Genomic DNA, 23,934 nt, shown 5'->3' with positions numbered 1-23,934 from the left:
CTTAAAGTTAAAATCGTGGTTGATGATTATGGTTTTGACTATTTTTAAAAAATAAAACCGTAGTTACCAACTACAGTTTTATGATGTGGCAATCTACGTGACACAGATGCATTAGATTGTGCATTATTTTGGAAATAAGTTTACTATATGGAATTTTTTTTTTAAATGTTGCATTTTGGGTCAAAGCTCACAAAACAAAGCACGAATGATAGGAACAAAATGGCCTAGTAAAAGCCATGTTTCATGTTTCCACCAACAGGCTTAAATGTAGGGGAATGAGTCAAAATGGATTTCAAATGGAAATCAAGACATGATTGCAAGCACTTCATATAGTATCTCAAAATAGGGCCAAGGAAATAGATTAGAAATCAAGCATAAAAATGCATGCAAACAAACTCAAATCCCACAAGAATATGCAAAGGTTCCTAATGCTCATATTCAGGCACCAAAATAGAATCTTGGTATGCACAAAAAAAAAAAAAAAAAAAAAAAAAAACATAATGGAACCATGTGAAAAAGAAAGAACAAGCAGGTTATAGAAATCATACCTATGCAACTCCCTTCCTGTAGCTCTCTCTCTCTAAAAACCTCTCCTTGCTCATCAATACCCATTCCATTCTTGCTTCCTTTTTCTGGTTCTATTCTCCTTACTCCAATATTTTTCTCTCAAGCTCTCCCAAAAAAAAATCTCATCCGTTCCTTCCTATGTTTTTCTTGTATTCCTCTGTTTTCTTTTCTTACAAGCTTCCACCCGTTCTCTTGCTCTCTTGTTTTTTGATCAGAGATGTCTCTATCCCTAACCACCACCATGACAAGGTTGTGATGTCCCTAGTCACACGTCCATGCAGCTCACTTCCCTGAAAAGGTCGTCCTCCACTCCCCCAAATGGTGATAGAAAAAAACCCGAATAAAACCCCATAAAATGCAATGAATAATAGTAATAATAATAATAATAAAAGTCTCCTTATCAAAAGGGGGGTTTACAATATAACTTTGGAAATTTACGCTATAGTTTTTATTTTTTTATTTTTTTTTATGTTTGGTTTTTGAAAAATTGTAAGAAAGGAAAAAAATATATTAAAAAATTGATTTTAATATGTTTAATGATATTATAAAAATTATATCAACTAAAATTAAATATAATTAAAATTTTATATGTTTTTTATTTATTTTAAAGAGTTAAAATAAGTAAAATGAGTTTAAAATAATATATAAAAATAATTTAATTACTATAAATTAATGTTTTATTTTCTTTTACTTTTCCTTTTCATTTTCTTTAGTTTGTATTTTTCTTTCAAATTAAATCAAATTTAACCACGTCAGCAACACAGTCGGACGATCCCATCTGACGTGGCATTGTCACGTGAGAACCTAGGGTTTCAAATTACCATATTCCAAAACGGCGGCGTTGTAATAAAGCTGTTTCAGCTTTCAGAAAACACACTGGAGGCTTTGAGGATAGAGAGTGGCGTATCTGTATCTGCATCCAAAAACATGTACTCTCTCATGTCTTCATCGCCTTCTATCTCTTCATCTTCCTCCTCCTTTTTAGGCCAAACCCACTTCGATTCCAGGTATCAAAATTCAACTTCTTTCTCCTCTGTTTGATTGCTGAGAAAATATGGGGAAAAGAAGAAAACTATAGAAAATTCTGGGTATTATGTTTTCTGCTGTTTTTCATTGTCAGCGACTGCTTGACTGGGTCAAGTAGTTGTGTTGGGCTCAGTTTGAGTGGAGTTTGTAGCGATGTAAATTTATTTTTATTACATTTTTATAGCTACCAAAAAGAGAGCCTGGGGTGAACCCCCGCACGAATCGGATATCAAAGTCAATTTTCTTTCACCCTCTTTCGTTGCCGAGCAAATGTAGGTAAAAACCAATGAAGTCTGATGTTTGTTGTTTTTGTTTCTTAAAAATTTGATCACTATTGCTTGATTGAGTCTAGTAGTTGTTTCGGGCTCAGGTGGAGTGGAGTTGATAGCGATGAAAGATTTGACTTTTCCTTTTCCTGCATTTTCATGACCGTGAAAGAAAGCCTGGGCCAAACCCACTCGAAACCATGGTTGGGAAATCAATTTTCTTTCCCCTCTGTTATGTTGTTGAGAAGCTGCAAGGAAAAAGATGAGGAAAGAAGAGAAGAGAATTCTGGGTCTTATGTTTTCTGCTGTTTTGTTTGCTAAAACATGTTCATCTCTTTTGCTTCTCATACATCCTTTGAGAACCAAACTAAGCTTAATTAATATTTTAATCCTAGATTTTTATTTTTTTTTACTTATTAGCAAACTGAAAAAAATATAGGCCTGCGTTTCAATATTTCGTTTTCTTTTATTGTCTCTCTGTGCTTTTTCTCCTTTTTTTTTTTCTTTCTTTCTTTTTTCTTCCTTTTTCAATTTATCTTAAATTAGATTTAGGTTTCTGTACTGTAAATGATTCATTCACATTGATTGATATGCTTTTATTGCAGAACCCCAAATGCTCGCCTTCCCACAAAAGATAGTTGGATATGTAAATGTGTGGCAACACCTCCCACAGAGACGACTGGTACATTTTTTTTCCCATTAATTTTATAGTTATATCAATGTTCTTATTTTTAATTATGTTTCTATGCATCTGGTCAAGTCATTAGTGTTATGAATTTCTGGGAAATTTTTTAGTTATGAACCTATTTTGCAGTTTGAGAGGGGCTTTAAGTTTTTTCTAGAAGTTATTTGATAACATAATTGAGTGACACCACTGAATTTTTATGGGATAAGTTGGGATAAATTGCTTTTGATACTATGCCATAGTACTGACTAAAATCTTATTTTCTTTGGAAATGGGATTGAAAAATTGAGGGTCTTGCAACATGATGTGGTGTGGCCAATGGACTCTGTTTCTTAGTTTTAAAGTATCAATCTGACACAATTTTTCCTTCATTGTGTTAGGCTAATGATAAATATGCTGTTTCTGCAACTTGAAGATTTAATTGTTACCAATTCAGCACTACGATTTTCAATCCCTAAGTGTTAGTTCCACCAAATTTTGCTAAGTGTTGCTTATCATGTGATGTATGGGAGTAAAAAATAATCTAATTTTGGGAGCATTTGGATTATTGCCATTGAGTGACATTTGAATAGCAGAGGGATGTAGCTCAAAGGGGAGGTCTTGTTTGGCATGGTAACAAGTTCTTGTCAACTTAAAAAATATTATTGCCACATGAGTTCTAATGGTGGCTTTTTAAAATTTGTGTGAGAAGTATATTGTTAGCTAGTTTTCAAATTGTATCAATTGATGCATGTGTAAGGCTTAAGTAGCTTGGTGATTATTTTACTTGAAACTAACACTCTCAACTGAGGAATTTTATCCCCTGACTAAGGTTGCATTGTCAAGGCGCCCTTGGGGCTTGACTCAAGTGGTAAAGGGTTGGGGTGGGTTTACAGGAGGTTTCAGGTTCAAGTCCCAATAGGGACAGAAAGAGAAAAAAGGAAAAAACAAATTACCTATCACAAAAAAAAAAAAAAGGTTGCAATGCTAGTAGTGACCCTTTTCCTTGGAGTATTATTTGGAGATCTTGGGCTTCCATGAGGGTAAGCTTTTTTGTTTGGGAAGCGTCTTGGAAGAGAATCTTGACCATTGATCAACTTAAAAGAAGAGGTTGGAATATGCCAAATAGGTGTTACTTGTGTAAAGTGGAAGAGGAAACCAATGACCACTTGATCTTTTTTTGTAAGAAGGCTATAATGCTATGGAGCTTGCTTTTCTCTCTTTTTGATGTGTAGTGGGTCCTGCATTCCTCAATTAAAAGGAATTTGATAGGTTGGCATGGTGCTTTTGTGAGTAAGAGAAAGGAAAAGGCTTGGAGGGTTGCCCCCTTTTGTTTAATGTAGACCTTATGGAAGGAAAGAAATGAAAGAGTGTTCAATGACACTAAATGATCTGACCAAGGTTTAAAACTTTCTTTTTTGTACACTTTTGTGAATTAGGGTAGGGTGTATTTAGAGGATCATTCTTTGTCCTTGATTGATTTTATAGAGTGACTTTTGTCTAGATAGGAGAAAGGTTTTCTTCTTTCTTTTTGCCTAGCTTCTTGGGCGTTGCTTGTATAGTTTGTGTGTACTCATTTCGCCTCTTCTAGGCTTTTCTAATACAATCTCTTATTTACCTATCAAAAAAAAAAAAAAAGGTTGCATTGTCAAGGCTTCTTAATGACATTTTCCTAATAGATGATAAAAGGTGTACATTTAAGGCACCAAAAGTAGGTGAATCCTAGTAAACAAGGAGTGAAAAAAGGATCATCTAATCAGTCTGGAAAGGAAGAAAATGGGGGAACTACATAAATAACTACTGGTGCCCAACACTTACAAGAACCATTTGCCCAATCCTTCTGTGTCAGCAAAACGAAAATGATATATTCTTTCCTCCACAAAGTCAACTATCAACCACATGAACCAAGGCTTAAGGAAATGTATATGAGCTTTAAAACATAGAGCTAAACCCCATCAAGAACCCTTTGATTTGTTTCTTTCTATAAACATCCACAAACGCTCAAAGCAGTTGTCCTGCAAACGTTCCTCCTCTTTCATAGAGAACTTCCTTTCCAAAACATTAGGAAATTTTTTAGTAGTGGCAGGAAAAGCTCAATAGATCCCAAATAGAGAATAGATAAAAGCCCAAAGTGTTGGAGAAGATTATGATTGATGAGTCCTCTATTTTTGAATAAGCAACACCAGTCACCACCTCCCCATAATCTGGTCTCCAAATCTCAATTAGTCTAATATAAATATCTCAATGTCATTTAAATCTTATATTTTCTAATAAAACATTGTTCTGATAACGTGGAGCCCTGGTGGCATTTAAAAATGATAGGGACAACAGCTTGAATATTTCTTGATGTTTGGAGAAAAATTTTCTGTCATAATTATATATTATTAATTTTTTGATGGTGAAAATTGCTGAAGATGTTTACTGTTTGTTGTGAAGCTCACACGACAAAGGTCTCTCGCAATGCAAATATGGCCAAACTTCAAGCTGGTTATTTGTTTCCAGAGGTCTGTGATGCACTTGCATTTATTTGCTGTAATGCTCTAAGTTATCATTATTTGTTAACTTCCATTTACTTGTCTTGGAATTAATATAGTAGCACACTAAAATTTTCTTCATATCATGGGACACATATTTCTTGTTGAACTTAATGACTGTGGGTCTCTTTAATTTGTCTTACTTTTCCAAAAATACTAGTTAAATCGTCTTTCAAGCTACTTTTCTAATATGTTTTGAAACAGGATGGGTTGGATGAGGAATAAGGTAACCTATTCTTTTTTTAACGAGCTGTTGCGCTCCCCTTTGTTAGGCGTTGTTGATATAATTGATCCTTGCCTATCCCAAAAAAGCAAAAAAAAAAAAAAAAAAAAAAAAAAAAAAATCCATCTTACTTTGAGATTGAGGACTTGAATTTCTGACTGAGAATTTTTGTCCATAGAAGTGGATGTATCTTTAAATTGTTTGGTATGATTCCAGTACAAAATGGCAAAAACTACTGATGTGATTCACATGTATGTTGTGTGGTTTTGGATCTGTAATCTGTCATCTAAGTTATTTTTTATTTTACAATTTATTCATAGTTAATGAGAATTACTATATCCAGATGGAGAGTAAGATGTCCTGATTAATTGCAATGTTATACGAAAAAAATTGATGCAGGAAGAAATTATCTAGGAAGTTTTCAATATCTTCTGCAACTTAATTTTTTTTTTTTTCCTTTTTGGCATTGGTCTGTTAGTTTTGAACTATTGTATGGTTTATCCAATGTGGTCCATGCACAGGGATAGAAAGAGAAAATCTTGTGAGCATCTCTATTGTGATTTTTCAGGTTGTTTGTGTATTAGAATAGGAGTTACATCTATTTGCTTCCAGTATGCTCTCTCTCTCTCTCTCTCTCTCTCTCTCTCCATGCTTGTGTCTCTGACTGTCTATTCCAAATTTGTCTATTGATTAGTGGGATTTGTAAGTTGGCTGATTTTATTTGTCTTCTAATTATACATTAGATATTTTGGGATTTATAGCAATTGCTTTTCTTGGATTATTAGATAGCCAGAAGAAGGTCAGCACACATGCTAAAGTACCCTGACGCACAAGTGATAAGCCTTGGAATTGGTGACACTACTGAGCCCATTCCAGAAGTTATAACTTCTGGTATGGCAAAGGTATTTGTTAATTTTCATTCATTGAAATTTCTTTTCTTGCAAGGCTTTTGCCCAAAGAGCTTTACTACTACAACATTTAATGATGTGCTGCTGTTGTTATTAAAATCCTCGCTGTTGGATTTTCAAATTAAGTGCTTATCTTTTCTTTAAAGAGAAGATTGTTCAGGCATTCAAAACATCATGCTGCTCCACCCTGTTCTGCAAAACTGGTATTGAATTGGATGCTTGTTATTCCTTATTTAAAATTAAACATTTAACTTGTTTACATCTGCTTACTGAGCAGCCTTGGTCTAGAAGTAAAGATGATGTGTTGCATTAAAAAATAGAATGACCAGAACTTTCTCAACAGTGCAATGATACGTATCATAGGTTTATTTTCTTTTAGTACTTAAATCCTTACTTGGGGTTTTAGTCATCAAAAAAGCAAAAAAAAATTCTTGCATGGGATTTTCATGCAACCCTATTTCTTTTGAACTGAAAGATGTTTTCTAATCTTAACTATGATGAAATCTATCTATTGAGCCAGTTAGGGCATGGTGGTGGTGAGTGCCTTATAAACTAGTTACTTTTTGCACGTGGAAGTGTGTCTTGAACTTGGTTAGGTCACAGTTAAAACCAAAATAAGCTTAAGATCCTATAAAAAACTAGTCTGGGGTCAGCACTCCATGGATCTGGGCACTGGGGTGTCATTAACATCGAATCCTACCAGAGATTCTTTATTTTACCCTATTTTTTTAGTTCCCTTCCTTTTCTGTTCCTGGTTTTGCTTTGCTCTTCTTTCCTTTCCTTGAGGGTACTCTTCTATATTTATTCTTTCTTTTGATAGGCAAATAGAAAGTAAAACAACAAACACTTAAAAAAAAGTTTCACCCTGGTACACTTGAGTTATACAAGAAGAACTTGACAAAGCAAAAAATAAAAAATAAAAAATGAAAAATAAAAAAGTGAATGACCACACTAAAGCCAAAACAAGGGCCTTAGCTTACCTCATTATATCAGTGAAATCTAGAAAAGACAGCATCCTCTGCCTGACAGAATCCCTGACCAACAGGACAGATTTGAGGAGCATGTATAATGTAATGAAATAAACTCCAAAAGGTGGCTCTTTGCACTTCAGTCCTTTTTTCCCATAAAATTCCTTGCCAGCATAACTAAGACTCCCTTGCTGAATAAAGCAGCACCCAAGAGAGTGCAAGGATGAAAAGGAAAAGAACCCATAGGATACAAGTCGCCTCACTATTTCTACACGCTCTCTCTCTCTCCCAGTCTCTCTCCCTTTGCCTCTGCTTGTCATGCCATGTTATCGCAAATGGCATTTTTGAGGAAACTCCTGAACCTGTTTAACTATCAATTTTGCGATGTAATATGCTACTAAACAACATTATGAGGAATGAATTTTAGATAAATACATTTTCTGAGTGTTTTATTCGAATATTTCTTTTGAAAGAAAATGTTATGGATAATGTACTCATATCGCTTGTCGATTGGACACTGATGCTTTGCTATTTTTGCTTGTATATTCTTTTTTATTTTATTTTATAATTTTTTATGTTTGCAGAAAGCAAATGCATTGTCAACACTAGAGGGTTACAGTGGTTATGGAGCTGAACAAGGTGAAAATGTACGTGGCATTCTTGGGTCTTCTAATTTATTTTACATTTTTGTAATACATGAACATTGCTATTTCTTTGATTGCATTTGACAATCTAAGACTTGGTAAATGCACTCTTTGCTCGCATGACTATATCCGTTCCATCATCAGTGACTTTTTCTCATGTTTAAATCTTATCCATGAACTTACAGAGTTTTCTTGCACATTCATATGTGGACTGATATATTGATGCTGTAGTTTTTCTTTGTTTTACAAAGTCAATGTAGGGTTTTTCTTTTTGAATGTTTTTATTTCATCAGAATTAAAAGAAAGCATTAACACACTTCCTTTTTTTTTTTTTGGTTTCTTTTGGGTTTCTGTCTATTTGATTTTCTAAACAAAGTGTTTTGTTTACTCTGGACTATGGTCCTCCAAGTCCTGCATGGTTTTTTCTATATCCTCTTACATCATTGGGAGAGTAATCATATGTAAGTTTCTAAAAATAGGCATGTGGGGTCATTGTTTAAAGTAAGGCTATAGCTATAGGTCACAAATATGTGCCTGTACATATACAACTGTGTAGTTTCTTTTCTGAAAATTATTGTCAATTTTTACACATTAATTCCTTGAGTATTAATTGTTCTTTTGTATTTTGCTTTTAATTTTTTAGTTTAAAAATTTTGTGTATTTTATAATACATGATAACAGATTTTGGAAGCTGACACATGGTTTGCATTCACATCTAATAATAGGACGAAAAGGATGTAAGCTGACACATGGTTTGAATTCACTTGTAATGATAGGACGAAAAGGATGTAATCATATTACTTGTCTTTTCGGTTAAATATATATAAGTAAATATTGCGAAATCAGCTCAACAAATTTTTATACTGGCTGTTTACTTGACACCACACTCCTCCATTTCTGGTTGTGGGATTGGTTGGGTCAAACTTGAGATTGTAGCCATAGCATGGGTTGATATTTTTAGTCCAGAAGTCTTTTTAAGCATTCATAAAACTTTTTAAAAGCTCTTGTGATATAAGATTTGATCTAGTGTTTTCTCTTATTTACAATAAATGTAATGGAAGGTGATGTTGTAACACAAAATGTTGAATCCATGCAGCGCTTGAGAGCTGCAATTGCTTCGACCTATTATGGTGACCTCAGCATAGAGGAAAGTGATATATTTGTCTCTGATGGTGCAAAATCTGACATATCTCGCCTTCAGGTTTTGTTGTGTTTTGAATATTTATTTATTCTCTGCAAAAATGAAAAGTAGTTTGGTTTACAATTAATTTTATTGATTTACTTTATTTTAAGTTTCTTAATTTCTCTGTTTCTCCTTTATGGCAGGTCATGTTTGGGTCTAATGTTACAATGGCAGTGCAAGATCCATCATACCCGGTAGTTCATTTTTCTGTATAATGATTTAAAAAATTTTCATCTCTGTAGTATTACCATGTCAGTTTTATTTAGGTTCCTAATTATTTTATTCATTTTGATATCTAAAATAAAAAGGTTGAGTTATTTTTTCACCATTTATTTGGGCTTCTTGTTTAATTCCTCGTAGAATGAAGTTGTGCTAATTTAATTTTTTGTGAATACAATGGAACTCCCAACATGATTCTAGTATATCAATCTGTTTAATAAAACTTTCACTATGTATTTTTTGATAATTGTAAAAGTATTAGATAGAAAAGGAAGCATATATGATGTATACAAAGCATCCAAAAGACCAAAAAGGCGTAGGAACGCAAAAAAGGCAGCCACGACCTACAAGGAGCCTACCTAATCCACAAATTCTAATAACGACAAAGAATTGTTCCCAATGTACAATCTTACCCACTCCCAAAAAAGGTTCAAGAAAGAACTTTTAATTTTTGGTCCTAGTTTTCACAAATTTTGAAGTTTCTCCTATTTTTCTCCCTCCATATAGTGCACAATGCACATAACAGAGAAATCTTCTTGTTTTTTTTTTCAACTATGTATTGTTTCAACATGGTGTGATATTTCTGAGATGAGGCTTGATGATGTGCTTTTGGTTCAACTCTCAGTCTCTCTCTCTCTCTGTGAGGGCCCAATCCGCCTGCTCTCTCACTCAGGCCGACACTGGTGTAGGGATACATTTGTTTGGGTGGGTCCACTTGGAAAGTTGACTAATGGACAATTTAGTGTTTTTCTAATGGTTCATCTTTTGGCCCCAGAAAAAGTGTCCTAGATGATGGTTGGATTTGTTTAGTTGGGCTGACTTTAGTTGTAACAATCTACTTGGTTGGATTTGTTTATTAAATGCTAAAAACACCACATACATGTAATGTAATCCTATTCAGATAATGACTAAATGTTGGAATACTTGCAGGCTTATGTAGACTCAAGTGTTATCTTGGGCCAGACTGGGCAGTTTCAGAAGGATGTTGAGAAGTATGGAAACATTGAATACATGAAGTGTAATCCAGAGAATGGTTTCTTTCCTGATTTATCTACTGTTTCGCGAACCGATATCATTTTTTTCTGTTCACCAAACAATCCCACTGGTAATGCTGCAACAAGGGAGCAACTGACCCGACTTGTACAGTTTGCCAAGGACAATGGATCAATTCTAGTGTATGATTCGGCATATGCCATGTATATCTCGGATGACAGCCCAAGGTCCATCTTTGAAATTCCTGGAGCCAAAGAGGTTAGTTAGGAGATTATGATTGGTTTTTCTACCCTACAAGCCTTGCTTTCTATTCTTCATATGTTCTCTTCATATTCTAGTTAACTTTCGCCTCTTGGGTAATTCAGATAGATGTTGTTTGACATTCTGATGGGGATGGGAGCTACAGCTCATCTTACAATGCAATTGTGTTTGAGTGTCCTTGCTCATAACTTTTGATTTATGTGATCTCCATTCTCATCATCTTTTAAACTCTATTCTGTTGAGCATGTTATGAATAATGGATTGTTTCCTGGTTTATCACATCATGTTAGTTTTTTATAAAATGTTATTTTGTTTTTCTTTTTTCATCAATTGGTAGAATTGTGGGTAATTTTGATTAAAAATGTGATTTTACACTGGTGTTATGTTGAAACACCTGGGAAATGAAATGATTCACTTGTGTTTTGACATTTTGAAAAGTTTCTATTTTATTGTTTATGGCATTTGAAGTGGTCTTTATTTTGGGGTAGGATCATGCATACTAAAAAAAGCATGTCATAAATAACCATTTCACTCATGGTGAAAATGCACCAAAAAAAGGGCTTTTGAACTCTAATTTCTTAGGGGAAGTGATTTCAATTTTACTTCTCCACGTTTTATCTTTTTTCAAATTCATCAAGCATTAATTTTTTTTTTTAATGGCAATTCGTCAATGATTAAATGCCTCTTCTAAATTTATTGGTTGTATAATTTAAACTTGTGGTTATGCTTTGCATTTTTTTTGTTACTATTGTATTTTCTCTGCTCATGTCTTTGGAAAAGAAAACTGAATGGTTTCTTTTCCATGGACATCCATTACCCCTGTACTACTCTCTAGAAAAAGGGTTGGAACTGATCTATGTAAGAGCTATGCTTTGGAGAAATGCTTGCTTGAACCTGTTTTTTAATACCTTTTTAAGCTTTTATTTTTGTTGGACATGGCAAGTCTCTTCGCTATACAACTGATAGCATAACGAAATTAAGTTAAACCTTTGGGTCTAGGAAATCAGTTTAGGGAGGGGTGATCAGAACTTTGGGCTGAGACTGGGTGTTGTGAATCCATTGTCATGGTCTGAGGGATGGCAACTGCCTTATCGGTTTCTTTTATCAACAACTATACTGGGGACTATATCTATGTAGAATTCATGTATAATTTATTGGCCTTATATGGTGTTGCAGGTTGCAATTGAGGTATCATCATTTTCCAAATATGCTGGGTTCACTGGAGTCCGTCTTGGTTGGACTGTGGTTCCAAAGGAGCTTCTATATTCAGATGGATTTCCTGTTGCCAAGGACTTTAACCGCATTGTATGTACAACCTTCAATGGTGCATCCAACATTTCTCAAGCTGGTGGTCTGGCTTGTCTTTCACCAGAAGGCCTAGAGGTCAGTTTTGTGCTATCAGTTTCTTGTTATGGTTGCGATGATAAAAGTAATTGAAGCAAAAATTTGGAAATCTTAATAATTTCAACTGCAAATAATTTCTATAAGATTTCAAATTTTCTTTGTCTCAAGTACTAGAAAGAGCATGCTTCATACCAAATCCAAATACAAATTTATGGATTATTCTATTCCCTGCAGGCTATGCATAAAGTGGTCGGTTTCTACCAAGAAAATACTAATATAATCATGGAGACATTCACTTCTCTTGGTTTTAGCGTGTACGGAGGTAAGAATGCACCATATGTTTGGGTTCATTTCCCTGGTCAAAGCTCATGGGATGTGTTCAGCGAGATACTTGAGAAGACCCATGTGGTAACAACACCTGGCAGTGGTTTCGGACCAGCTGGTGATGGTTTCATTAGGGTTAGTGCTTTTGGTCACAGAGGCAATGTTCTAGAGGCCTGCAAAAGATTCAAGCAGTTATACAAGTGAAGTGTAGTATGAGAATGGTTTCAGTTTCAGCTGCTCTCCATTATGCTCCATGTTCTCTGTGATAGCAGGACTGGAGCAGGATTCGTATCTTATGTATCTCCCTCATTATTTCTCATCAGATTTTATTTTTAATTTGGTGTAGAACCTAGTAACTTTTACAAAGATTGATTTTGAATTGGTATACCCTGATCCATTTGTAAGGCTCCAAATTTGGTCACTGTTATAAAAGTCACAGCTTGGAAAGCTTTCGTAGGGACAAAAGTAGCATAACCCAAGCACATTTTGATCAAAGGAGAGCAATTTTCAACACAGAAACTGAACTCAGCTCCCAACCAAACGGTCTCAGGATCACTGCCTAATCTCAGTGGGTTTGTCTTTTGCTGCTCTGCCATGGCATATATTCCGTCTAATGCTTTGTTTAGGCAGGGAGCAAATGAGGACAAATTTGACAACCCATTTTACAACAATGCCATGGGCTTGAATCAAAGAACTCTAGTCAGGAAATGGACCTGCATCTTTCAGTTGGTGTACACATCAGCTGCAAGTGTTTATGGGTAGGGTTTTATTCACCAGTTGGGCACAAAGTAACAGGGCCACAAATGGCATATTTTGAGGCCAAGAGGATCACATAACAGGGAAGATTTGAGAATTAATTTATTTCTAAAATCATTTGTGCCTGTGTATAGCAGCAAACTAGCATTTCCTATTTCTCCAAAGTTCATTCCAGCTACTGATACATTTAAGATACAATGGACATCTATTTTACAATATTCCATCGAAGTATGCCCTAAACACACCTTAACTATTCCGTTCCATAATATAAGAACTAATCCTTCGGGGGTTGATGATTTACAAGTACGAAATTAGATTGTCTAAAACTGCTCTATGCTCTTCATAACATCTGCTTTGCAAGTTGTTTTGTAATGTCCAGTTTGGTTGCACCGGCTACAGTGCACTGTATGCTTCTCCCTGTTAAGATCCTCTACGCATATTCGCTTCTTTTCAGGGCGTCCTGGGGGTCGACGGAACTTTGGTGGTCGCACAACTGGAGTGTCATCATCCACAGGAGCCTCAACTGTTCTTCTCCACTCAATTTTACAGGGAATGGGGCGTATCTCTTCTGAATATGCCGCACGATAACTTGCCACAGTGAAACACTTCTCTGTAAATGCGTACACATCTTTTCTACATGAGAGGAGGGCTGCAACAGCATGGGAGCATGGGATTCCATAGAGTTGCCAATCACGGCAGGAACAGCACTGAGTCCCTATGTTCACAATGTCTGACCTCTCTGCTGATAGAACCTCAAATTCTACTTCATCTGATCTAAGGACTTGATATGTTGATGCACGGCCAATCGCCTCCATCATTCGCTTATCAGCTGATGGGGCTAAAACTGAAAACCATGAATTGCTCTTTAAACGCCGCTCCTCAAACTCAGCCATTAGTTTACTGTGAATCTGCTCAATCACCTGGATTATGGGCAGCTCCCGTGCTTCAAGAATCCATTTATTGAATTCCTCAATATTTGAAGAGAGATGACCATATCGTGTTCCTTCGAAATACACCAATGCCCAACGGGAAGTTGGAAACTGTTGAATCCACTTGGCTGCTTCAGAAGAAACCTCCTCAATCTCTGCCATTTTTTCTTTAAAAGCAATGGTAGTTGTGGCATATGCTGCTTTCCATAGAAGATGAACAAGCCTTGAGTTCTTAAACTCTTTGCCAATGCTTTCACTCAAGTGGCGCATACAGAAAGCATGGGAAGAAGTTGGGAATTTCCTCTTTACAGCATCTTGGATGCCCTTCTGTCCGTCCGATAAAAATGTGAGTTGAGGTACATTCTCTGTGTTCATTTCTAGTGCCTTTCGTAACTCTGACAGGAACCACATCCAGCTCTCATCATTTTCTGCATCAACAACACCAAATGCAAGTGGAAACAACCCACCATCAGCGTCAAAAGAAGTGGCTGAAAGTAAGGTGCCAAGGTATTTGCTCTTGAGCTGGATTCCACCAAGCCCAACAATAGGCAAGCAACCATTTAGGAAACCATATATGGATGCGTAAAAGGAAACAAAAAGCCGTTGAAACCGGTTATCTCCACCACTGGTAAACACCTCCGCAACACTTCCAGGGTTGGCTCTCTTTATTTCCTCACAATATGCAGGAAGGAGGCAATACCCTTCTTCAGAAGAGCCATATATAGCTGCTAGCCCCCGCTCCTTAGCACGCCAGGCTTGCTTATAAGGTATAGTGATCCCATATTGTTTATGAATGTCATGCAATATATCCTTTGGTTTGTAATTTATATTATCTCGCAGTCGTTCCTCTATGAAACTCACAATCCAATCTACAGAAGCCTGATGATGCCCATTTTGTGCATTTTTTCCACAGGTATGCGTCCCCTCAAGGCTTCTAATAGTGAAAGTTGGAGCATTAGGAAGCTTAACTGCACGGATGCGCCATGGGCAACCTTCAGTTGCACACTTTGCAAAGTAACGGATTAAATCACTTTTTATAATACGAAGCTCAAAATGTTGAGCAATTGCAGCTTCTTTGATTGCATTCCTGAAGGCCTTGACATCAGCAAACTCTTGACCAACAACAAAATTGTAGTCCCCCATGAGCCACACAGATTCAGGATCCAGTCTTTCAATTCTATGATCAAGAACTCAGTTTTTTGACTCTTTGGAGGGCAAGAGGGTTACAGAAGACCTTCAAAATTAATAGGAACTCGAACTTAAACCTCCTAGACAAACATTCTATGGAATGATATCCAGAATAAAGCTGCAAAAAGTCAATGAAACACATTTGAGGCCATTCACAGAAAAGCATTTGTTTCAACCAAGAAAAAAATGTAGGTGTTGAGTGACTAGTCGCCGTATTAACTTAGGTGATTATGTTAAATTACTTAGAGAGTGTTTGGTAGATCAACTTAATACTTAATATGACTTAATAACGTAATTTAAGTCATCAAACAAATTAAACATATTAGGTAAAATAATTTAATGTTACAACTTAGCTTTAAAAATAACTTTAAATATTAAGTTAAAATAGTTAACTTATTTTTAATTTCAAATATCTTTTGTCTCATTTGCCCCATTTAGTGAGGGTATATATTACAACCATCACTCCACATCTACAACTCGTGTTTTTTACAATAAATATTTTGTGGTCATCTTATGTATCCACGGTACTTTAAATATAGATGTCTAACAAACAAATTTATTACTTAAAATTAATGAAAGTAAACATTAGTTAAAATTAATAAGGGCAAGTATGTCAATTTCATGATTTACAATAACTTTTACATTAACTTTATCAAACAACCTTAGACTTAAAGTTAAAATCAAGTGATAAGTTTTAAGTCAACAACTTAAGAATAATTTAATTTAAAGCCAACTTAAGTTGTTAAGTAATAAGTATTAAATTTTAGCAAACACTCCCAAACCCTTTTAGTGTATGTATTAGCACATAAGCACATTGACACACATGCAATGTAAATTTCTCTCCATTAATGAAAAAAATCACTCGTAAATACAAAAGATTGCGGGCATGCTTAAGTAACTTTCTTGGAAAGGAATCCAATCTACCTTCACATGAAATACATGAGGACTCGTGTGAAACAAGAAAAATTGTTCTTGGGAGATAATACTCATATTTGTCCTTTGGAAAGTACTGCGGTTGATTTATGATGATGCTACTTTGGAAATATTGAAGAAACAACAAATGCTCATTGCATCAAGCACCACCAACATGAAATCAATCACAAATTGTTATGTGCAAAATCGAAAATCCGACAACCATGAAAGGATTGATGGAAATTGCATTACTGGGTCATTCTTCTGCAACTATTACAATTTGGTACTAAACAAAATATTGATCTTCCCTAAACAAAAATTCTCACGACTTCCCATAATTTCCCTCTGCAGGAACAAAAAAAGTTGGAAAAGTTCAAACTACTAGAGCTGAATTTGAAGTTAAAGAAAAAAAAAAGTGATTTCAAACGAAACCCATTTCTCAAGCAATCAAAATTTAGATAAGAACAACAACGAAAAAAATGGATAAAAAATTCATTTCTGTTGCTGCAAAAACGTTTTCAATTGTACCCGAAATTAAGAAATGGAAAAATCTGAAACTATCACAGCTAAATTTAAGTGAAACAAAATTGATTCAGTTAATACCCATTTCTCAAGAAGTAAGATTAGGCAACCGAACAACAAAAATGGAAAAAGAAAAAAAAAACAATTTTTATTACTACCAATTACCCAAATTCAGAAATTCACGAGAGACTAAAACAACCGCCAAAATATAATCAGAATCTAGTTTCCGGGATAGAAGTTGATCAAACTAAGCGCAGAATTGAATCAAAACCCTAAGTCAATCTACAAAAAATAACAAAAAGAAGAAGAAGAAGAAGAGAACACACTGACAGAGCAAACAGAATCTAAAGAGACACTTCGAGATCAGAAACTCACCTTGTTGAGGAAGAGTACTAGAGACCCATAAACGTGTAGAGAGAGAGGAAGCTTAGAATGAGAGTCATTGTTTCTAGAGAGAAGCGACTGCAAAGAGGAAAGGGAGGGGGTGAGGAGAGGAGGCTTTTTGGCATTCTGATGAAAGATTAGGGTTGATTAGGTCATCTTGAGGGTATAATTGTCATTTTGGTATAAGTTAAGGGGTCGCGGTAGTCAAAGGTGTTGCAAATTGTATTTTGGTATTAAAAGTCAACTCACACCTCTAATTTTCTCAAATTTTATATATATATATATATATATATATATATATTATATATTTATATATATATATATATATATTTTATAGGGTTTGGCATAGAAGGGAACTAGGTTTTTATTTTTTATTTTATTTTATTTTATATATATATATATATATAAATAAAAAATTCAGGATCTAAATTTGTTTTTTAAATATTCAAATTTTAGTTTTATAGTGAAAACATGATTTTTAAATTAAATATTAACTAGGATGACAACTTTAACCAAATTGACGATTAATTTAGAGCCCAATCCAAAACAATCAACCTGAGTTTAACATAATCCGACCTCTAACTTGAGGTACTCAATCCAACCTCATTTATTTAAGCTTCTATTAAATTTGGATTGATCGGTTTAGATGGAGTTGCATATTTAGAATCCATTTATATCTTTTAATATATATATATATATATATAAATGATAAATAAGATACAATTTTAAGATAATAACAAAAAATAAAAATAAATTTATATATCTTTTCTATTATGATTTGATTTTTTTTAAATAATTTAAAACGAAAATAGATATTATTATATAGAATAATATACATTATTATAAATATGGTAAAAACATTAAATTAAATTGGTTCCGAATAGAATCGAGTTATCCAAATTTTAACTTGAGCTAAATCCAAATTAAGTTTAGATTGAAAAAACCTATTTCAAATCAAATCGAATATTACAAATGATTGTTCAAGCCTACTCGAACTGGATTTAGGTTAAATTGGGTCAATCGCCCAAGTTGCACTCCTAATATTAACTACATTTATTTTAATATGTATTCTATAAATCATTTTATACTCGTAATGAACCATGAGAGAGAGTACCCAGAAGGGAAAAAAAATGAGGAAAAAAAATGAAGGAAATAAAAGAGAGTATCAATATTCTTATCTTTGTTTATTAATTAGAAACATATTAAGAGTTTGTTTGGTAGTAATTTTAGAAAGCGTTATTAATATTTTTAATATTTGAAATTTTTATCATTTAAATATTAAAAATATTAAAAATATATTTTAGAATAACTCTCAAATGTACCGTAAATATTTTAAAATTCTTGCTAAATTTGATGTCATTTTATTTAATATTTTCTGTTTACAAAGTGAAGATATTTGTGAAACGTGTGGTGTAGTTGATGTGAGGTCTGCTGGAACTGGAGATGAAGCTTTGGAATAAATGAGACTCACGGACAAGAAGATAAGTCTATAGGCTTCTCCAAGTCCCCATCTCTGCACCAAAAAAGTAAGCAAGGAGACAAAAGAGAAGAAATGGGCTCTTGACAAGGAGTCTTGCACCAAATAATAATTTAACCAAAAAAAAAAAATTAAAAAAAAAATAATCTAGTTTGTTATATATAGAAAGACATTATGCATCATTTAAAAACAATTACATTTTTTTTTTAAATTTTGACTTTTGATTTTCAAAAGATATGAATTTTGAGAAAAATAACTATAGAAACATGCACTCAAATAATAAAAATAATCAATATTTCAAACTTATCCTCAAACCCTCCTTTCACCCACCGCCAACTACTATTTTTTTTTCTTTTTATTTTGACCTTTGACATGACAAATGAACTCATCCATAGTCTTTGACACGTGATAATCACCAAATTACATGATTTTTCTTTTTTCTTTTTCCGCCTTTTATAATATCCTCATCTTCTTTTTGTTTTGTTTGTTTTTTTTTAAATATGTTAGTTTGATGAAATCTTTTTAATTTTTTTTTTAACATTTCATCTTTTTGCATTTATTAATTTTAATTATTTATGGATATTTTTAAACATAAAGTAAAAATATATAATAAATAATTAACGATAATAAATTTAATATAAGAATAAATACATGATGGACAAATTTAGAGATTTACGATATAAAATTTTCTATATTCTTGCTATATAAAATATTTATTTATTTTATAAATCTTATTATATTGTCATATTATTTCATTATTTATATTTTTAAAATTTTAAATTTTCATGTGAAAATTATAATTGATGATTATAGTTTTAATTTTGCTTATACATTTAATTGACTTAAATCACAATTGAGATTTAGGACATAATTTTTTTTCTTGGCTAAAATGTTTAATTATTTTAATTAAAGAAGATAAAAATTTGGTTGTGATTCTAAGATTTTGTTTTATTAAAATTTTTAATTTTTAATTTATATTTTTCATAAAAAAATGTATTTAACCATTTATATTAATTTTTCTTAATTTTATTAAAAATTAAATTTTTTATATAATGACATTGTGCATCTATCAACACAACCACCATAAAAAAAAAAAGGTATCACTCTTTTATGAAAGCAGGTACCACTTTTGTTAAGAAATATGTGTAGTGAAAAGCAAGAAAAGAGAGAATATCTTATTTATTGAATAAATAACTCAGTGGCTTATAGAGATAACTCAAACATAATTGAAAGTAACCCACATTCAACAATCCTAGAAACGTGATCAGTGACTAAAGAATAGATCAAGCTAACTGTCCCTTATCAATAGGGAATGCAAACAAATCAGTAACAAACTAATTAAAACAAATACTTTAACATCCTCCCTTAAACTGAATGCTTTAGCAATCAGTTTACTCTAGGATTCAAACGAACACCCAACAAATCACGTATTTTAAAAAATGCATCAAGCTTTAAAGGTTTAGTCATTATATTAGCAACTTGCTCCTACTTATGACAATGAACCATCTATACAATTCCATCTTTTGTGAGCTCACGAAGGAAATGAAAATGAACATCAATGTGTTTGTAGTGACCATGCATCACTAGATTCTTAGAAAACTTTATTGCTGAACTGTTATCACAATAGACTGTTATGGAATCATGTTGAGCATGACCGATACCTTGCAATATCCTTCTTAACCATATTGCTTGATAGACACATGAAGTTGCAACAATAAACTCAGCTCCAGTAGTGGACAAGGAGACTACGGTTGTTTCTTTGAGGACCAAGACACTACTCCTAAGCTCAACATAAACACATAACCTAAAGTGTTTTTCCTATCATATAAATCCTCAGCATAATCACTATCTATTTAGGCAATCAGTTCCTCACTTCCTCCCTCCTTGTAGAACACACCAAAACCAATGATACCTTTCAAGTACCTTAGTATCCTCTTTGCTACTTGCAAATGAAGTTCAATAGGGCAGTCCATGAATTTGATGATGAGACTCACCACAAACATAACATTTGGTCGAGTGGTAGTCAAGTACATAAGACTTTCCACAATCTTCTTATAGAAAGTATTGTCAATTCTTCATGATAACATAACATCTTTTGTGATAACGGTTTAACAATCAAGCTTTCTAAGAATCTAGTGATGCATGGTCGCTACAAACACATTGATGTTCGTTTTCATTTCCTTCGTGAGCTCACAAAAGATGGAATTGTATAGATGGTTCATTGTCATACGTAGGAGCAAGTTGCTGATATAATGACTAAACCTTTAAAGCTTGATGCATTCTTGAAAATATGTGATTTGTTAGGTGTTTGTTTGGATCCTAGAATAAATTGATTGCTAAACCATTTAGTTTAAGGGAGGATGTTAAGGTATTTGTTTTAAGTAGTTTGTTAATTTGTTTGTATTCCTATTGATTAGAGACGTGTTGTTTAGTTTGATATATTCTTTAAACATAGACCACATTTCTAAGATTGTTGAACGTGGGTTACTTTCAGTTGCCATCCTTACTGCTACATGCTTAGAAGATTGATCCTTACTGCTACATGCTTAAAAGATTGTTGCTTCTCAAGTTTTGATCTGGCCCAGTGATGTGGCTCTAATACCAAATGTTAAGAAATTTGTATATTGAAAAGGAAGAAAAGGAAGAATATCTTATTTATTGAATAAATAACTTATTGGCTTATAAATAACCTTACAAAGATAACTCAAATAGAATTGAAAGTAACCCACGTTCAACAATCGGAGTGGTGTATGACTAATCAAACTAAACAACACATCCCTTATCAATAGGGAATACAAACAAATCAATAACAAACTACTTAAAACAAATACTTTAACAATTTTTTTATGAAAAAAAGTAATACTAAAGTGTGTTAAAAGTAACATACTTTTCCAACACTTTTAATCGCACTTTAGTGTTACTTTTTTCATAAAAAAGTGGTACCTCTTTTCCAAAAGTTATGTTTATCAATGCATAACTTCATTATACAAAAATTTTAATTTTTAATAAATACAAAAGAAAAGTAACATAAAATGATTAAATACAATTTTTATGAAAAATATATTTTACTTTTATTTTATATGAATAAAAAATTTAAAATTTTAATAAAGCAAAATGTTATAACCACAATCAAGTTTTTATCTTTTTTTAATTAAAAATATTAAAATTTTAAAAATTTATAAAAAAAAGTTAAAACTACATTCAAGTAAAAATCATAAGCAAAAAGTTAAAAATAATAATAATTGATTTTGATTTTCATATGAAAATTTAATTTTTTATAAAAAAAATAGAAACAATAAAATAATATAATAAAGGTATTTTTATTTAATCAATGTATGATAATATTTATCAAATAAATAAATGTTTTATTTAGTATGAATATATAAAATCTTATATTCTAAACCTCTAAATTTGTGCATTATATATTTATTTTTATATTAATTTTTTCTCATTAATTTATTATTATTATTATTGTTGTTGTTGTTGTTGTTATTATTATTATTATTATTACTAGTATATGTTTAAAGTGTCTCTAAATAATTAAAATCAATAGCTATGAAAAGGTGAAAAAGTGACAAAAATGAAATTTAAAAAGGGTAGATTATTTTATAGGTAAAATGAAGAAAAAAAGAAAAATAATGAAAAATAATGTCACATGTCAACCTTAATTGACAAGTATAAAGTTCTTTTACTTGTCATTTCAAGGTTAAAAAAAAAAAAAAATCCAAATGGGTTAATTGAGAAAGAGAGAAGAATGAAGGACAATTTTGAACTTTTAATGAAGTTAAGTGCATATTTATTGGATTATTTTATAAAAATTCTTAAAAAATCTATATTTTTTGGATAATGTACCTTTATAGAGTTTACCTTTTTTTATTTTTTTTATTATATATATATATTTGTTAAGATTTTTATTTTTTAAAATTTTAATTATATTAAAAATAAATATTATTTATAAACAAATGATATAAATTTGTATAATTTATTTTTTTAAAATATTTATTTATATATATTAGAAAAAAGAAAATAAAAAAAATACAAAAATGCTTTTTTATTTAATTATATATGTATAAACATGACAAACGAGAGTGAGATGGGTAATACTCGAACTCATTTGTAAATTTAAAAAAATTTCAAATTTGCTCATAACTCGCTTATCCTTATTTCAAATCCGTTCTATTATGAGTGGGACAAGTACCTGAAAAAATTGTCTCCTTGTCATCCTAATTGGTTTGACTATCTATTGATATGTTTTTAATCCATCCCTTGGGTTTTTCTTTATCAATATTTTTAATTTTTTTAATTGATTTCTCTCCCATTTATCTTTTTTAAGTTTTTATTTATCTATATTTAATTTTTTTTATCCATTTCTCTTAGTTTTATTTATTTGTTTGGATTTTTCCTTATCTATATTTTTTTATTAAGTGCAACTTTTAATATGTTTTCTTAACTTTTTTAATAATTTATTTTCCATATTGCTTGTATAATATATTTTATATAATTAATCATTAAAAATAGATTTATCTTGAAGACAATTTTTTATTATTTAATTGATGAATTAAATTTATAATAATTAATTTAACATATATTTTATAATGCAAAATAATAAATTACTTTTTTTTCACTAATAATGTATTCTAAAATTTTGAAAGTATTACTTTGTTAATATTTTCAAAATGTTGGTTTTTAATTTTATAAAATCATGATTAGAAAGATAATTGTCTAGCCAACATTAAATTCAATTATCTAAAATATTATAATCTTATAAATTTTCTATTACAATAATTTTTGTTGCATATTGTGGACCCCGCATTTTCGCTCGATGCGTTCCCACTCAATGGAAAAACTTGATTTTTTCATTTATTTGGTGAAAATTTGCTTTTTAGAAAAAGACTTGGAGTCGCCACTTATTTTTATTTTATTTTTTTTGAAGGGAAAACAAAATAAGAAAGAAAAATCGAGTCAGGGTTTGGGGGTCAAGTTACTTCTCGGGAAGGTACGGTAAAGACCGTAGCACTCCTCTAAGTCCCTAAAAACGGGTTTCTACTAATAAGATGAAACAAACATGGAAATTGGTAAGGAAATCAATGGATACCAAATTGATCACAGATCAGAAGCAAGTCATAATATTGAATAAATGAACAAAGTGAGAGTGATGGTGTACCTTGGTAGCAGGTAATAAAGCGCTATAATGAAACAGAGTTAGTGCGCAACAACAAATACAAAATATATCGCATGCATGCCAAAGATCAGAACAAAAATCAAACAATATTCATTAGTCATAACAATTAACAATCAGAAGAGAAATCTCATATGTAGGGCCCCCACCAAAGCCCAATTTATCTTGCATGAATTGGTCTCATAAATTTCATTATTTTGGAATTATGAAAAATAAAAAGAAACAGAAGATTATTTGAAAACTGGAGTGAAATTAAAACTGTTCGAGAGAAAACTGGATTTTTGAAATTTATTTGGAAATTGGAGTATTGAGAATTAAATTTAAGAATTAGAATTTTAGAGATTAAATTTAAAAGAAATTGGAATTTTGAAAAATTATTTAAAGATAATTTTTTTTAATAATGAAAATAATGATGATTAAATAAATAAATGTGAAAATTGGAATTTTGGAAATTGGAAATTGG

General features: G+C 32.1%; 2 protein-coding genes across 3 annotated transcripts; one reads left to right on the top strand and one right to left on the bottom strand.

Annotated features, from left to right (window-relative positions):
• The first annotated feature begins 1,434 nt into the window (after nucleotides 1-1,434).
• LOC117929013 (LL-diaminopimelate aminotransferase, chloroplastic) lies at nucleotides 1,435-12,589 on the top strand. The gene is made up of 10 exons (XM_034849203.1): nucleotides 1,435-1,574; nucleotides 2,465-2,541; nucleotides 4,960-5,027; nucleotides 6,066-6,182; nucleotides 7,741-7,803; nucleotides 8,897-9,001; nucleotides 9,127-9,177; nucleotides 10,133-10,453; nucleotides 11,633-11,839; nucleotides 12,035-12,589. The coding sequence occupies exons 1-10, from the start codon at nucleotides 1,495-1,497 to the stop codon at nucleotides 12,326-12,328; spliced, it is 1,383 nt and encodes a 460-aa protein (XP_034705094.1). The 5' UTR covers nucleotides 1,435-1,494; the 3' UTR covers nucleotides 12,329-12,589.
• Nucleotides 12,590-12,966: 377 nt separating this feature from the next.
• LOC117929002 lies at nucleotides 12,967-16,933 on the bottom strand. 2 transcript variants are annotated; one of them, XM_034849181.1, is made up of 2 exons: nucleotides 16,807-16,933; nucleotides 12,967-15,115 (listed from the first exon to the last, which is right to left on the bottom strand). In XM_034849181.1, exon 2 carries the CDS (start codon nucleotides 14,950-14,952, stop codon nucleotides 13,201-13,203), a length of 1,752 nt encoding a protein of 583 aa, XP_034705072.1. In that variant the 5' UTR covers nucleotides 14,953-15,115; nucleotides 16,807-16,933; the 3' UTR covers nucleotides 12,967-13,200. The 2 variants fall into 2 exon arrangements, with proteins under 2 accessions (XP_034705072.1, XP_034705081.1); XM_034849190.1 differs by having other exon boundaries at nucleotides 12,967-15,043.
• Between the last annotated feature and the right edge of the window lie 7,001 nt (nucleotides 16,934-23,934).

This window comes from Vitis riparia, chromosome 2 (genome assembly GCF_004353265.1).
Source record: "Vitis riparia cultivar Riparia Gloire de Montpellier isolate 1030 chromosome 2, EGFV_Vit.rip_1.0, whole genome shotgun sequence".
Classification (NCBI taxonomy): domain Eukaryota; kingdom Viridiplantae; phylum Streptophyta; class Magnoliopsida; order Vitales; family Vitaceae; genus Vitis; species Vitis riparia.
Note: the sequence above shows the minus strand (reverse complement) of the source record. Positions and strands in the feature narration are given on the sequence as shown.

Coding starts and splice junctions, on each gene's coding strand:
- LOC117929013 (XM_034849203.1), top strand. CDS start 1,495: ATGTACTCTCTCATGTCTTCATCGCCTTCTATCTCTTCATCTTCCTCC. Junction 5,028..6,065: donor CTGGTTATTTGTTTCCAGAG/GTCTGTGATGCA, acceptor TTGGATTATTAG/ATAGCCAGAAGAAGGTCAGC. Junction 10,454..11,632: donor AAATTCCTGGAGCCAAAGAG/GTTAGTTAGGAG, acceptor ATGGTGTTGCAG/GTTGCAATTGAGGTATCATC.
- LOC117929002 (XM_034849181.1), bottom strand. CDS start 14,952: ATGGGGGACTACAATTTTGTTGTTGGTCAAGAGTTTGCTGATGTCAAG.